This window comes from Eutrema salsugineum, unplaced genomic scaffold, assembly GCF_000478725.1.
Source record: "Eutrema salsugineum unplaced genomic scaffold, Eutsalg1_0 scaffold_3, whole genome shotgun sequence".
NCBI lineage: Eukaryota > Viridiplantae > Streptophyta > Magnoliopsida > Brassicales > Brassicaceae > Eutrema > Eutrema salsugineum.
The window spans coordinates 2406573-2421250 of NW_006256756.1; the positions used below are offsets into that span (position 1 = coordinate 2406573).

Below are 14678 nucleotides of genomic sequence, written 5' to 3' on the forward strand. Positions count from 1 at the left end.
ACTGTTTGATTTTTTTTTAGATGACATACAATATTTCTAATTCTAATTTAATTAACTGATTTATATAATTCAACGACAACTCAATTCTGTGAAGACATTATTGCTTATTGACATAGAGTACCATTTTCAGAATGGGATTGACTTCCAGTAAAAGCTGGAGCCTTAGTTAAAGGAATAGTGATAGTCTCATTAACAGACCAAACTATTACAGAGCTCATGGCTGGTCTCTTTGCTGCATTCTCTTGAACACACAACGATCCAATCTGAATCAACTTTATGATCTTTTCTCTCGGATTTCTATCAGGAAAGGATCGACAACAATCTCTGGTTTTCCTTCAACTAATCCACTGGACAACTGCATGTATGCAACCAACAACATTAATTGATGGTTGTTTCCAAGCATTTCAATATTTTGACAAGTTTACTAGTTTTTAAATGTTCTTACATTTGTTAGACTCACTAGACAAAGCGTCAGGAGTGCATTGCATCATCATGCATGTAAACATCTGAAAATGTTGTAAACTCTGCTCTTATTATGACACTATAGAACCTGAGCACAACCGAAGTATTTACCCGTTTCTGGAGTACTCTTCTTTTCTATTAGGTCTAGTACATATCCAAGTACTAACTCCCTTGAGCTCGAGACAAAGAGAGAAGCTTGTCAAATCTAAAAGAGATCTCGCAAGGGAGTCAAAACTCTGTTTCACGTTGCTGAATTTTCAATTGAAATGTTTTTTTTTTCTACAAGTTCATGGTTACAGAATTAAAGTAACCACTCGCGCATTCATTCTTTGATTTATTTTTAAATGGCACATACATTATTTCAACCTTTTTCTTGTCATGCATTATACAAGTTTGAACCTCGGCAATCAAACATTGACAATCCTATTATAGAGCTCATCAAAGATAAAATGATCAAAACTTGAATTAGGGACAAGCTCGTAGACAAGAATCTCACATCTTCTTCATTACAGAACCCAAGAGGCTTAACCAGATCTTATGTTGGAGTCTTGTCAATAGTGAGACCTCGTTCTTGAACTCGGTATCTCCTTTCTCTGACCCACTTGCTAATCTCTTCACCGCTATCTCTTGCCCATTCGGTAATATCCCCTGAAACCGGTTATCTCACTATATAATCATTGATCGCTCTTAAGATCTTATAAATTTATAATGTTCGTACCTTGTAGACTGTTCCAAATCCACCTTGGCCTAGCTTCTTTTCAGGTAAAAGTTCATCGGTTACAGTTAATATCATACCAAGACCGAACCACAACATAGATTGTCAATCAGAATCAGAGCACTCTGTAACATACTAACATAAAAGAATCAAACCTCTACTCTACAACAAACATGTTTCAGTGAAGCAAACAAACAACTTATCAATGATGGTTTTCTTGTAAAATTTTCTTCTCCGATCAAAGAAGATGATGAGACCAACAAATAAAAAGAGGTTAGTAACGTTTGGTACCACAAGTATCGCGATAAAGACCCATACCGAATCTTTCTTCCTGCCAAAAAAAAAAAAAAAAAAAAAAAGTCGCATCAATCGTTTACAACTAACAAAAGAATCTACTTAACTAACAAGATAATTAATTTAACAAATAATTCACCTGTCTTGTCACTTCCAGGGCTTCACTCAGCTCTCGTTGAGTAAGACTCGAAGCACGACTAATCATAGAAACTCTTTTCGTATTCTCAGAAGTCCCAAAAATAAGATAAAGATCCCACCGGAAATAACAGCTCGGAAGTCGACCCGAACCGCCTTGGCTTCCCCAATTATTGTTTTGAAACTTCAACACAGACTGTCTAAGACATTTGTTACACTCACTAGACAAAATGTCAGGAGTGCATTGCTGCATCATCATGTAAACGAGAACTGGGTGAACTCTACTCTTATGACACTGTAGAACTTGAGCATATGAACCGTGGAGTTGGCAGGAGCTGAAGTAGCAGACTACATTGTTAGGTTAACCATCGCTTCCCATTCTCGTCGAAAAAGCGTAATGCTCTTAGGTGGATCTTTGTTCAAATGAAAACAGAGTGATTAGCGTAACGTACAAGGTAAGAAGCATTGTCATTATCTCTAGTGGTCCACCTGAAAGATTTTTCGATTTGGATATTTTTGTTGTGATTCTTGAATTGCTAGCCACACGCAACTCACACAAGCTTGCTTCTCGTAGCCTCGTCCACAAAGGGCAAGATCGTATATTTTGTTGGAGTCTTCTCCAGTTGATGTGTTGTAGAAACCGTCGTTACCGACGACGTTACTTTGCAAGAGAAGAGAAAAGAGAGTTGAAATTTTCGCTGTAAGTGTTGTTAACGGCGAATAAGCTGCCTTCACAAGCGGCGTGAACGTCGTTAATAGTTTCAGGGAGAGAAAGCAAGAGAAGAGAATAAGAGCATGCATCCAAAGGAAGCAGCCTGATACTTTCATGGAAGATCAATACCTAATTTCACTGATGTAGCGGACTAATCTTTTTCTTTTGCTTTAAATTATTAAAGAGTTTGACTCTTTGTAATAACAAAATGTTTGGCTGAGCCTTCTAAAAAGAATTGTATATTTAGGCATTGAGTGGAAGTTGGATCTAGGTTCTGGTCATGGTCCTGCATATAATAATATAATTACTGACAAAAAAAATTATTGCATACTTTCTCCTACCCTTATCTTCTTCAGTAGACATAGACAACTGTTGCCCCATTTCATCTTATTTTTGGTTTTGATCATTCAAATAGATTAATTCAATCTCGCGATTGTATGATTTTTATGTAGAAGTTTAGACGTTAAAAAACTGATAATACGAGCCTCCCTTATTACAAGCTTAAAAAAAAAAACATGACGTTTGTTTGCACTACACGGCATCTCATTAATTGTACAAAGAGGGCCAAAGAAGTATACAAACATGCTTGATTCAGTGGTGCAGTAATGGTGATGGCGATGGTGATGGTGATTGTGATGGTGATGGTGATGATGGCTCTGTAAGAAAAGCAACATTTGTGGGAAAAGGCATGGTGGTAGCAGCGTGACTTTCAAGCCATACGAGGATTGAATTAATGGTAGGCCTTTTGGAAAAATCCTCTTGAACACACAATAAACCTATGTGAATAAGCTTCATTACTTGGTTTATTGAGATGTTGTTACTCAGCGCAGCCAAAGGATCAATGATCTCTGCTGATTTTCCTTCAATCCACTTCTTCCACACCTAAAAAGAATGTTCAGCAGTTCAATATCTCGAAGAAAAAGAAGAAAAACCGAAATGTCTGAAAATCTTACAAAAGCTGGAAGCCCTTCCTCTTCCCCTTCTTCTTCTTCTTGTTTCAAGTCTTTGTTTCTTTTGCCACAAATCATCTCCAGAAGCATAACACCAAAGCTATAAACATCAGATTTGGCTGAGAACTGTCCGTATGTCGCGTATTCTGGAGCCATATATCCACTGCATTAACCAAATCACATTAATTGCGATACTGATCGAAGAATCTTAAGAAAGAAAAACAAAGCATCCATCTAAAACAGAGCATACTTACTAGGTTCCAACTACTCTGCTTGTCTGTCCACGAGTCTGGTCCATGTTGAATAGCCTCGCCATCCCAAAATCTGCAACTTTAGGGTTCATCTCCGCATCTAAAAGAATATTGCTTGCCTTCAAATCCCGGTGAATAATCCTCAACTGTGAGTCTTCATGTAGATAAAGAAGCCCTCTTGCTACTCCTTGTATGATTCTGTACCTCACATCCCATGTAAGAAGCCAGCGTTTATCTTCATCTGCAGATCTCGAAGAAAAAGTGTATTTTTTTTATGTTGTTGTTCAGTATTGTAACAAAAATGATGCCGTCTACCAATGGCTCACCAAATATGAAGTGGTCAAGGCTTAGATTGGGGACAAATTCATAGACAAGAATCTCTTCATCTCCTTCATTACAGAACCCAAGAAGCTTAACCAGATTCCTATGTTGGAGTCTTGTCAAGAGTAAGACCTCATTCTTGAACTCCATATCTCCTTGCCCTGAACCTCTTGTTAATCTCTTTACCGCTATTTCTTGCCCGCTCGGTAATAATCCCTGAAAACCCATAATTCTCATGCCATAAGATCACTGACCCATTTTGATAAGACTCTTACAAGTTTCTTTACCTTATAGACAGATCCAAATCCACCTTGGCCAAGCTTCTTTTCAGGAGAGAAGTCATGGGTTGCAGTAAGAATCATTCCAAGATCAAACCGTAACATAGATTGACCATCATTTGAAGTAGAAGACTCTGCACATCACCATGAACATGTAAAAAACTTCACTTTTGTTTTTACCCGGAGAATAGAATTAAGAAGATATATAATAATAAACGGAGAAGAAGACTTTTCTTAGTGTCTGAATTTCTCTTTTTTCTGTTCCTTTTTCGATCAGAAAGCCTTGTAAATCAAACGGATGTAACCAATTCAAACAAAAAATGCAGAATTTAGTTCAAAAGGAAAAACAAAACAAAGTCATCTTATATACTATATAGGTCTCTTCTAACATTCCATGTGGGATCCTAACAGGCTTCCTCAATTCAATATAATAACTCTTATAAGTCCATCTCGACTCAATATCATTCTACGTTTACTTGGACCACCTTACTTGGGTAAACAAACTAGATTTGATATTATGTTGAATTTTGTGAGTTTCTAACTCAAAACCAATTAGTAATGAGTAGACTGACACATATCTTTAATATATTACTATATGTCTCTTCTAACTTCCGATGTAAAATCTAACAAAACTTAATATAAAAAGTCGTTCAAACAATTTTACCTTTGATTCCGGTGTGTGGCGACTTTCTCTTCCAAGAACAGATTAAACAAACAAATATGAAGAAATTAACGATTGCAGGGACCACAATGACTGCAATGTTTCTTCCTTTAAGACCTTTATCGTCTGTCTCGCAGTGCAGAGTAGCCGAGGAAGCTTGAGTAGGAGGAAAAGCAAGAACTCTTGTAACATTATCAAAAGCTTTATAAAAAGGATAAAGATCCCACCGGAAATAACAGCTAGGCCGACCAACTCCACCTCCTTGTCTTCCCCAATACTTCCTTTGAAACTCAATCACACACTCTCTAAGACATCTCTTGCAGTCACTTGGCGATAGATCAGGCGTGCATTGCATAAGCGCGTAAACATCTGAAATCTCTGTGAACTTTGTTCTTGTGGCGTTATAGTATTTGAGGACTGATGAAGTCTCAGCGGTAGAAGCAGCCTCGAGTGTCCGGTTAGCCATTGCAGTCCATTCTTGGCTTAAAAGGGTCATGTTCTTGACTTTAAATGAATCTGGATTCGGGTTGATAGTAAATGGTGAGAGCTCTAGCTTGCCGAAAGTCGAGTGATTGGTGTAACGTAGATTGCAAGAAACGTCGTCGGGTTCATGAGTGACCCACGAGAACGACTCCTTTTGGTGAGGACACTTGGCTTTGGTGTCTTCAATGGCGTGCTCGAGACATGTCTTACAAGCTTGGTTCTCGTAGCCTCGTCTGCATAAAGCGACAACATGGACTCTGTTGTTTCCGGAATCTCTGCCGAGTGAAGCGTTGTAGAAACCGCCGTTAGTGACGACGTTAGAAGGAAGAGAAGAGAAGAGAGTGTTTCGATTGACGCCGTACTTAACGGTGGAAAATTCGCCATAGCAGATGAAACCGGCGTGAACATATTTTAGGCTTTGAAGGAAGAGAAGGAGAAGCGAGAGGGAAGTAGTCATAACCCATCTATTTCCCATTTAATCATATTCTCTAACCGTTAGGATTGCAAAAATTGGGTCTTTATTTCATGTTATTTCATCTATGGAATCATCGCTAATTTATAACACATTCATTGCAACTTGAATTTTTTTTTATTGTAAGACATTACAACTACATACTTGTGGAATGGGTTTAATATATTACCGTGAGAAATGGGTAAAATATTCGACGTGAGAAATGGGTACCAGTTGACCTACAGGATAGGATTTTGACTTGTCTTTTAGTTAACATCCGAGATATCCGACTATCCGAGGTTGGACTTTGGAGGACACCAGACTAGTCTCTTGGTGGGTCGTGAAGCTCCCTAGTTAAATAGATTATTTTTTCAATAGTTGTATTTAGTGTAACTTCCGTTGCACGACATTTAATAAAACAAGTTAACTGTAATCTATTTGTATGCGTAATGGACATGATCATTGGCTATATCTCATATATTTATCATTGAGTGTTTTTTTTATTAATCGAGCCCGTTAACCATTTTCTTAATCCTTTGCAAGACAGTGGATTTTTAACAACTTGACTAAAAGACATTAACTTTATAATTATTTAGTGTATTTATTGAATATTATTATAGTAATGATGTTGTTTATATTGTCATTTATTATTGATTTTAAAATTTATATCATTACGAAAGTATGCGTCAGGAAGATTTTTTTAAGGACAACGTATAATGTAATTTCAGTCATTGAATTTTAGTTTCAACTTGATGTTCTGTTTATGATGTTGACATTTTACAAAAAAAAATGTAAAGAAAAATCTCTAATTATATGTATAAGATTTTCTTGGATCAATTGTCGCAAATAATGGATCCAAGTGATTTTACCAAAAAGAAAAATGGACCAAAGTGAATATTAATATTTTAATTGAATTATTAAAGAAACCTTATATTGTGTAAGAAAACTTTATGATATTATAATTTGATCTCAATACCATATTGGAAGTTGACTTGATCATGAGCAGTGAGTTTTAGAGAAAAAGAAGAACGTTCTTGTGCAATAAGAAATAGGTAAAGATCGAATGATTTAAGAATTAAAAGCACTTAGAAGTATTAGTTTAATCACAGAGAGATCTCGGATTCAACGAGGACTTAACTCGGTGATAGATAACTCGTTCAATGAAAGAGCACCAGCTTCGCCTTTGGCTTGATTCGTTGCATCGGTTCTATGCAATTCTACGGGAAGATGTGTGGTGGTGAAACCAGCAGCTGTAGGTAAAGGAATCGAGATAGTGTCACTACCAAGCCATTGAATAACCAAACTCATGGTCGGTCTCTTTGCAACATTCTCTTGAACACACAACAAACCAATGTGGATGAATCTCATGATCTCGTTTGTCGAGTTCCTACTCAAGACAGGATCGATGATACTCGCCGCCTCTCCCGCAACCCAACACTTCCATGCCTATACATTATAACTTTATAATGAGTACATTTTTAAGATTCATTTGCGTGTTCGAGTAAGTAAAATAAGTGTTAACTATATGCTTACATGTGCAGGGAGCCCCAAGGCTTCGAAGTAGTTCTGATTACTTTGACCGGCTATCATCTCCAAAAGCACAACCCCGAAACTGTAAACGTCTGTTTTCACTGAAAATCTTCCATTCCTAACGTATTCAGGAGCCATATAGCCACTGCAACCATGCAATTGTAACACGACATGTGATCTTAATCCAACAGTATCTGAATCAAAATGACATTAATTATGAACCTAACATCAAGAAATCTCTAAAATCTCTACTTTAGAATACCATATCATCTATGTCTTGCATGCAATATTCTGTTTGAAAACAGAGCATCCATGTCTAATACAGAACATACTTACAGGGTTCCAACGCGTCTCCTTGTCACTCCTCGAGACTGATCTATGCTAAATAACCTCGCCATGCCAAAGTCTGAAACTTTAGGGTTCATCCCAGCATCTAAAAGAATATTGCTGGCCTTCAAGTCTCGGTGAATAATCCTCAGCTGAGAATCTTCGTGTAGATAAAGAAGACCTCGCGCTACGCCTTCAATAATTCTGTACCTCACATTCCACGTTAGTAGCAAACGCTTCTCATCATCTGAAAATTTCAGAAGAGGCATCAATACTAAAACATTATAAACCTAAATATGTAGCATTTCAGCAAAAGGCTCACCGAATATGAAGTGATCAAGACTTGAATTAGGGACATGCTCATAGACAAGAATCTCTTCATCTCCTTCATTACAAAACCCAAGAAGCTTAACCAGATTCCTGTGTTGGAGTCTTGTCAAGAGTAAGACCTCATTCCTAAACTCCATATCTCCTTGTCCTGAACCTCTTGTTAATCTCTTTACGGCTATTTCTTGCCCGCTCGGTAATAATCCCTGAAAACCCATAATTCTCATGCCACAAGATCACTGACCAATCTAACGATTTTGAGAGCTTACAAATTTATATACCTTGTAGACAGATCCAAATCCACCTTGTCCAAGCTTGTTTTCAAGAGAGAAGTTATTGGTTGCAGTTAGAATCATTCCAAGATCAAACCGTAGCATAACTTGACCATCAGAAATACAGTGCTCCTCTTCACATTCTAACCCAAGAAAAGAAAACTATGACCAAGAATGCACCAAAAATTTTATTGTAAAGCATGAGAACATACCACTGATGATTTCGTTTTTCGATTTTCTCATCTGACCATAAGCTCTGATCAAACCAATAAGCACGAAAAGATTAATGACGGTAGGAACCACAACTATCGCGATAATTCTTCCTGCAAAATAAACAAAAGAATGAGAAACAGGTTCATTTCGATCAGAATTCTTGGAGACACCAGAGATGAAGATGGAATGCAGTTGTGGCTTGCTGCTCAAGCAACACCATAAGGAGAAAGGAAACAGAGCACTGGCGATTTTTATTTTGGAGAGTGGATTTTTGATCTTTAAAGCAATGTAGACTCTAGAAAACAACCCGCATCATTAATGTAGAAACACCTATTTTTTTTGGGTTTGAATATAATTTAACATTCATTCAAAAAAAATTGCTCTTTTTTATGTATGCAAACTTCAGATATATTGTATAGGTGACAATAAACATATATCAAACTCATTTGTTATCAAACCTATAAAGCTAGTCACAGAGATTGCTTGTGCTTGAGGAATCAAAGCTCGAGGAGGCGCCGGAACTCTTGTTATATTGGCGAAAGCCCCGGAAAAAGCATACATATCCCATCGGAAAACACAGCTCGGTCGACAAACGCTGCCTCCTTGTTTTCCCCAAGACATATCTCTAAAATACTTGACGCATTCTTCCAAACATGTCCTGCACTCGCCTGAAGTTATGTCCGGTGTGCATTGCATCATCATATAAACATTTGGAAACTCCACAAACTCTGCTTTTACAACTCCATAATACTTGAGAACCGATGTGGAAGTGTCAACGGTTGCAGCCTCAAGGGTTCGGTTAACCATTGCTTCCCATTCTTGGCGGAAAAGGGTCATGTTGTTGAAGGATGAGTCGATACTAACGGGACTCGGGTCATTCGTAGCTGGTCCAAGTTCGAGTTTTCGAAAAGTTGAATGATTTGCGGTACGTACAAGACAAGAAACTTGCTCTGCATCGTCACTGTCCCAATCGAACGATTCAACGCGATCAGGACAACTATTTTTAATCTGTCGAATGGCTTTTTCGACACAGTTGATACAAGCTTGCCGCTCGTAGTCTCTTCTACAGAGTGCAAGAGCGTGAACTCTATCGAGTGAAGCGTTGTAGAATCCACCGTTTGTGATGACTTTAGAAGCAAGAGAGGAGAAGAGAGAGTCACGGTTTTCGCGGTAGCTACTGTTAGCGGGGAAGGTGCTTCCGACGCAGAGGAAGCCGGCTTTAACTCCGTTGAAAGTTTGAAGAAGGAGAAGTGGAAAAGAAAGGAAAATCATAGCAGAGTTTTTCATGATACTGTAATTGTTAAGAAATGGAGATTAGGGTTTTGTCAAAAGAATAAAATAAAAAGTAGGTGAATGAGAGAATGGGTTTTGGTTAAGGATACATCTACTTAGCGATCCTGCTCTCTTCCTCTACAAAATGAATCTATGGACATATCTCAATGACCATCAACGTCATCCTCATGTTCACATCAGTAGTCTTCGTCAATGTACCAATGCAGGGTTGAAACTTGAAATAATTTTAATTAATTATTACCCTTACAATACGGCTGTGTCAATTTTCTTTTCGACTTTACGTAATCTAAAAGTTGGAACAATTAGAACTCGTGGGCCACTCTTACTTCTCTAACTCTCATCTCATGCAAGTGTGAGTACATTAGCCGTTACTGACGAAAAATCTTATGTAGGTCTAGTGGCAATTTCCCCGAACGTTGCTATATCTGTCTAAACTCTAAACTATCCAAAAATCAATTGGTCTAGATTAGTTTATTTTTTTTCGCATTTCTAATACACAAAATTTAGCTCATTTTATATTAAAAACTGAAAAGACCGCTTATTAATTTGAGAAAAAATACTTAAAACATCATTTATTTCAAAACACTTATTTTAGATCAGAGGGTATAAAGTGATGCTATTTGGTAGGAATAGAACTGGTATGAAATGATAAACCATATCCAATGGGGGGTTTAAGAGCATGTACATTAGTAAACCCTACCAGAATATTATATTATTTTTTTTGGTTTTGTGTTTATGGAAAAACTTGTATCAATTTCCTGGTTCCAAATGGAGTTCATCAAAAATAAAAATAAAAATAATTTTTTTTAAATTCGAAATATTTAATTTTGCTAATAAATTTAAACACAAAAATTACAATTCATTACATGAAACTTAGGAAGAGGTATTCAATTAAAAAAATTAATTGAATTAGAATGAATTATACTTTCTATAAAAATCTAGTGTTATTCAATGTTGTAGCTAAAGAACCATTGGTAGTACCAGTTGTCTCTGAACGCAGCGTTATGTAGAGATTACTCAATGCCTTCCTTTCAGTGGAAACTACAGCCGAGACTTCTTCATTGTCGATATACTCCACTTGAGGGCTCTTGTAGGAATCACATGTAGACATTGTCTCGTCCATAGAAATTAATAAAATGTGGCGTGAGATACTACTATATACAAGTGAACATCCAAAGAGTTATGTAGATTTTCTAAGCAAACGCCAAAACCCCTTGTTTTTGGTAGTACATTTGATAATCCCGGAAGACCAGCTTCCTTTGCAAACTGTTGGCTTCTCTTGCATTTCTCTTCACTGCATATCAAAATAAAGAACTATGAAAGAAGATAGACTTAGGATTCAAGTCCCCACAAACTTCCATCTTTTCCAGATTAACCTCAAGAGTCAAAGACAAACTGCATCAATGACATTCAAGAAATTACACAGTGCCACCTAAAGCTCCCCACAAATATTGATTTGCATATAATAAACTCTCCTTTGATTCCAGTTAGCGGTAAGAAAAGGAAGGCACAACAAAGCTTCAAGGACGAAGAATTCTATATCAGCTCTATACCAGTAAATCATGTATGTTTCTTCGTGAAGTAAACATTTTTCTTTGTTATACGCATTAGCTGTCAAAGCTACAATGCTATTGATCATTTTGTTTATTCTACTGATATTGAGATGATGCAGAGTTTGACTATTTCTTACTTTTATGCACGCAGCATTCAGAGGCAGGGCTATCTGTGAGGGGTAATGAAGGGTTTGGATCAAATAGGTAAAAAATATTTTCATGGGACTTTTTGCGGTTGAAATCTTGTAATTCTTTGTCGGGTTGATATTGACATGCCTAATGCAAGAGCCTATATAAGCAATTTGAGTACAGCCACTATGTTATTCTAAGCCGCTGAAATCCTACAACATCACAAGAATCTCCACTTTAAACGATCATATGCAGAATTTAGACCGAAACAATACATCTACAACGACCCAGAAGATATAGAGATGCTGATCAAAATACATCAACCCAGAGTTTCTAACTTTATATGTAAAACACGTTTGAATCGAACATAAAAGCAGTCGACAAAGCTCTAAGGATCTCTAACAAATACCATCTACTTGAATCGTCTTCCCGGGTATTAAGCTCACGAATCACAATCTCTAAACCACCTAATTTAGCCAAGCCAAATCGAATCGAAGATCCAAAAGTAAGTTGATAATGGTTACCTTAATGATGGGAAGGGATACTCGATGCTTTAAGAAGGTTACCTTGATGATGGGAAGGGATACTTGATGCTTGGATTACTCAACCACCAGTGAATTTTACAGATGTTTCAATTGATCAAAAATCATCGGGGAAGACGACAAGAGCAGAAGAAATAAGGGATGAAAAAAAAATTATTTCTGCTAGAGGAAAAAAAATTTCTTCCACAAAATTACACATTTTTCGCCCAATCATTTTCTGCCATGTCTCAAAGAAACGGTATCATCAAGTTCATTGGACCGATTCATCGAATTTGGGATTTTTTTTTAATTTATTTTGGGGTTAAAAATAAATCAAAACGGTGGTCAATGTTAAGAACCGATCTTTTCAGTTTTAAAACCATCTCTTAGAGACACATGTCAGAGCATTAGTGGATTCGGATTTTTTACGGACAAAGTCATCGATTTGGTCAAATTCGCTGTTCATCATCGTGGAGTTTGGGTTTGAGAGTCAGATAGTTTTTTTCACCTAATCGGAGAGTTTGACGACAAAATCGGGGAGTAAATTTGAAAGATTCTCCAATCTCTTTGTCAAGGTACGAATCTATCTGATATTCTTTGTAGATGTTATAAATTTTTGGTTACTGAGATCGAAATTAGGGTTCTGTGATTTGGGGAAAATCACAGATATTTGGTGTAAGCGAAATTAGGGTACTTTGAATTGTCAGTATGTAAGTTATTAGCCATGATTGAAGAAGATTTTAGGCATATATTGTTTGATTCCGTTAGTATGGTCCATAGTTTTGATGCATACATTGTGGCATCTTAAGTTTTTGATCGCATTTGCTAAGTGTTTGGTTCTTTTTGCATGATTCAAAAATTTAATTTATATGTCTGCTTGAATATGCTTTGTTTTTGCTTCTTTGTTGAAGAATTTGATCACATTTCTCTGGTTTCTGTGAGGTTAAATGAAGAAAGAACGACAAATGCTCATACAAGCTCCGACTGATTCCTTTTCAGCAATGAAGCAAGGTTATTCATCTTCCTCACTTTTTGTTAGCATACATAGTTAGCTGAACAGTTAATACTAATAATCGGTTAGATAGGCTTTGTGATATATGCTTGTTAACAATTGTATCGATTGCCAAAACACTTCTTTGTGATAAATGCTTGTTAGCTATTTGTTAGGTAAAGTCTTTAAGCTCTTTGTGATCAATGGTTGGTAGTAGTAGATTAGGTTAAAGAGTGGAAGCTCTCTGTGATCAATGCTTGTCATTGATTGCTAAAAACACTCAAACCATAACCGCTTATATATTGGTGCTTGCAATTGTTTTTCAAACTGAACACTTAAGCCATAACCCTTCTTTTCTTATCCTTCTAAATTTTTCTTATCCTTCTAAAAATTCTTTGTAAAATAGGATATGGATAATACGAATCCATATAGTAACTCTCCAGGCTTTGTAAACCTCTTAACTAACCAACAAGAAAACCACATTCTTCACCCCAATCATTATGAGAGTTATTCGCCTAGTATAGAACTTGGATCATCAAAAAAGTCCCTCTGTTTAGTAGCCAATGTTCTGATGATCCAATCCTAGGTGTTGAGAAACGTAAAGAAAGAAGGAAGTGGACACCCAACGAAGATGTTGTGCTCATCAGTGCGTGCTTGAACACCAGCAAGGATCCAGTTGTTGGGAATGAGCAAAAAGCTGTAGCGTTTTGGAAACGCATTCAAGCTTATTTTAACTCAAGTCCACAACTTGTTGGTCTGCAAAATAAAGAGGCCAGTCACTGTAAGCAAAGGTGGGGAAGGTTAAATGACCAAGTATGCAAGTTCGTTGAATGCTATGAGGCTGCAATGAAAGAGCAATCAAGCGGCCAGAATGAGAATGATGTTATGAAAGTGGCTCATGAAATCTTCTTCAACGATTACCAGGTCAAGTTCACCCTTGAACATGCATGGAGGGAGCTTCACCATGACCATAAATGGTGTTTGACTTCTTCTGTTAAAGATGGTAAGGTCAAAAAAAAAAAGCTTGAGGAGGGTTGTGCATAGTCTTCAAGCTCCCAACCAGAAAGCCATGGAGAGGATGTATCAATGGCTCATCTGCCTGGTGTTAAGGCATCAAAGGCTAAAGCTAAAATGACTGGGAACAAGATAACCAGTGCTAAAGAAGAAAGCAAGGAACTGTTGGAGTTACAGAACGTGTGGGAGATAAAGCAAAAAGACTTGGAAATAAAAGAGAAGCTTTCTAAGAATAAATTGCTTGGCAGTCTCCTTTCAAAAACAGAACCACTTTCTGATATAGAAATAGCGCTAAAGAACAAGCTAATTAGTGAGATGTTGTCATAAGTACTATCTCCTTATAATCTCTCATGCTTTCCAACGATTGGTAAAGTTTTAAGACTTTCTTGTGGGTTTTGACTTTTGTGTCCTTATTTATGTGATTTGGTTCTTCTTCTTTGTTGTAGATGAAGTTGAAGAGATTGATTCCATGGATGATATTGAAGAATATGAGATAGCCTTGACGAGGCGTAAGAGAAGTTTTTAAAACCTTTTCAGTATGCGGTTAATAGCTAGTTAAACAGGCTTACAAGCTTGATTATAGTAAGAACATGAGACCTTTTGTATAATGTATTTGTGCTTGCCATGTATAAATCTTGAATCTTGCAAGAGCTAGCTTTATTGTAGTAAGTAAGAAACTTGGCTTTTTTGTATAAATACTTGCCATGTCTGAAATCTCCCCTTTAAGAGAAGAAATGATTTCATTATATCTTAAATCCCACAAGTTAAGAACTTATCCAAACCAATTCAAAAACA

General features: G+C 36.9%; 2 protein-coding genes and 1 pseudogene across 7 annotated transcripts; 1 reads left to right on the plus strand and 2 right to left on the minus strand.

The window, feature by feature from the left end:
- Nucleotides 1-69: 69 nt before the first annotated feature.
- LOC112085156 lies at nt 70-2699 on the minus strand (annotated as a pseudogene).
- An 82-nt stretch (nt 2700-2781) lies between these two features.
- On the minus strand, nt 2782-9705 carry LOC18014392. The gene is made up of 13 exons (XM_006396620.2): nt 8841-9705; nt 8382-8492; nt 8179-8312; nt 7893-8103; nt 7580-7817; nt 7247-7388; nt 6839-7159; nt 4783-5737; nt 4128-4252; nt 3846-4056; nt 3523-3760; nt 3272-3431; nt 2782-3200 (listed from the first exon to the last, which is right to left on the minus strand). The coding sequence occupies exons 1-13, from the start codon at nt 9667-9669 to the stop codon at nt 2910-2912; spliced, it is 3966 nt and encodes a 1321-aa protein (XP_006396683.2). The 5' UTR covers nt 9670-9705; the 3' UTR covers nt 2782-2909.
- A 2642-nt stretch (nt 9706-12347) lies between these two features.
- On the plus strand, nt 12348-14523 carry LOC112085242 (glutathione S-transferase T3-like). 6 transcript variants are annotated; one of them, XR_002898796.1, is made up of 3 exons: nt 12348-12453; nt 12832-12889; nt 14330-14523. XR_002898796.1 is itself a non-coding variant. In XM_024154429.1 (3 exons), the coding sequence occupies exons 2-3, from the start codon at nt 12844-12846 to the stop codon at nt 13911-13913; spliced, it is 504 nt and encodes a 167-aa protein (XP_024010197.1). In that variant the 5' UTR covers nt 12348-12453; nt 12832-12843; the 3' UTR covers nt 13914-14310. The 6 variants fall into 6 exon arrangements, 3 of the variants coding, with proteins under 3 accessions (XP_024010197.1, XP_024010196.1, XP_024010198.1); XM_024154429.1 differs by lacking the exon at nt 14330-14523 and adding an exon at nt 13456-14310; XR_002898797.1 differs by having other exon boundaries at nt 12354-12453; nt 12821-12889.
- Nucleotides 14524-14678: the final 155 nt, after the last annotated feature.

Coding starts and splice junctions, on each gene's coding strand:
- LOC112085242 (XM_024154428.1), top strand. CDS start 12,826: ATGAAGAAAGAACGACAAATGCTCATACAAGCTCCGACTGATTCCTTT. Junction 12,890..13,455: donor CTTTTCAGCAATGAAGCAAG/GTTATTCATCTT, acceptor ATCCAATCCTAG/GTGTTGAGAAACGTAAAGAA.
- LOC18014392 (XM_006396620.2), bottom strand. CDS start 9,669: ATGAAAAACTCTGCTATGATTTTCCTTTCTTTTCCACTTCTCCTTCTT. Junction 7,818..7,892: donor TCTTGATCACTTCATATTCG/GTGAGCCTTTTG, acceptor TGAAATTTTCAG/ATGATGAGAAGCGTTTGCTA. Junction 3,761..3,845: donor CCTTGACCACTTCATATTTG/GTGAGCCATTGG, acceptor CGAGATCTGCAG/ATGAAGATAAACGCTGGCTT.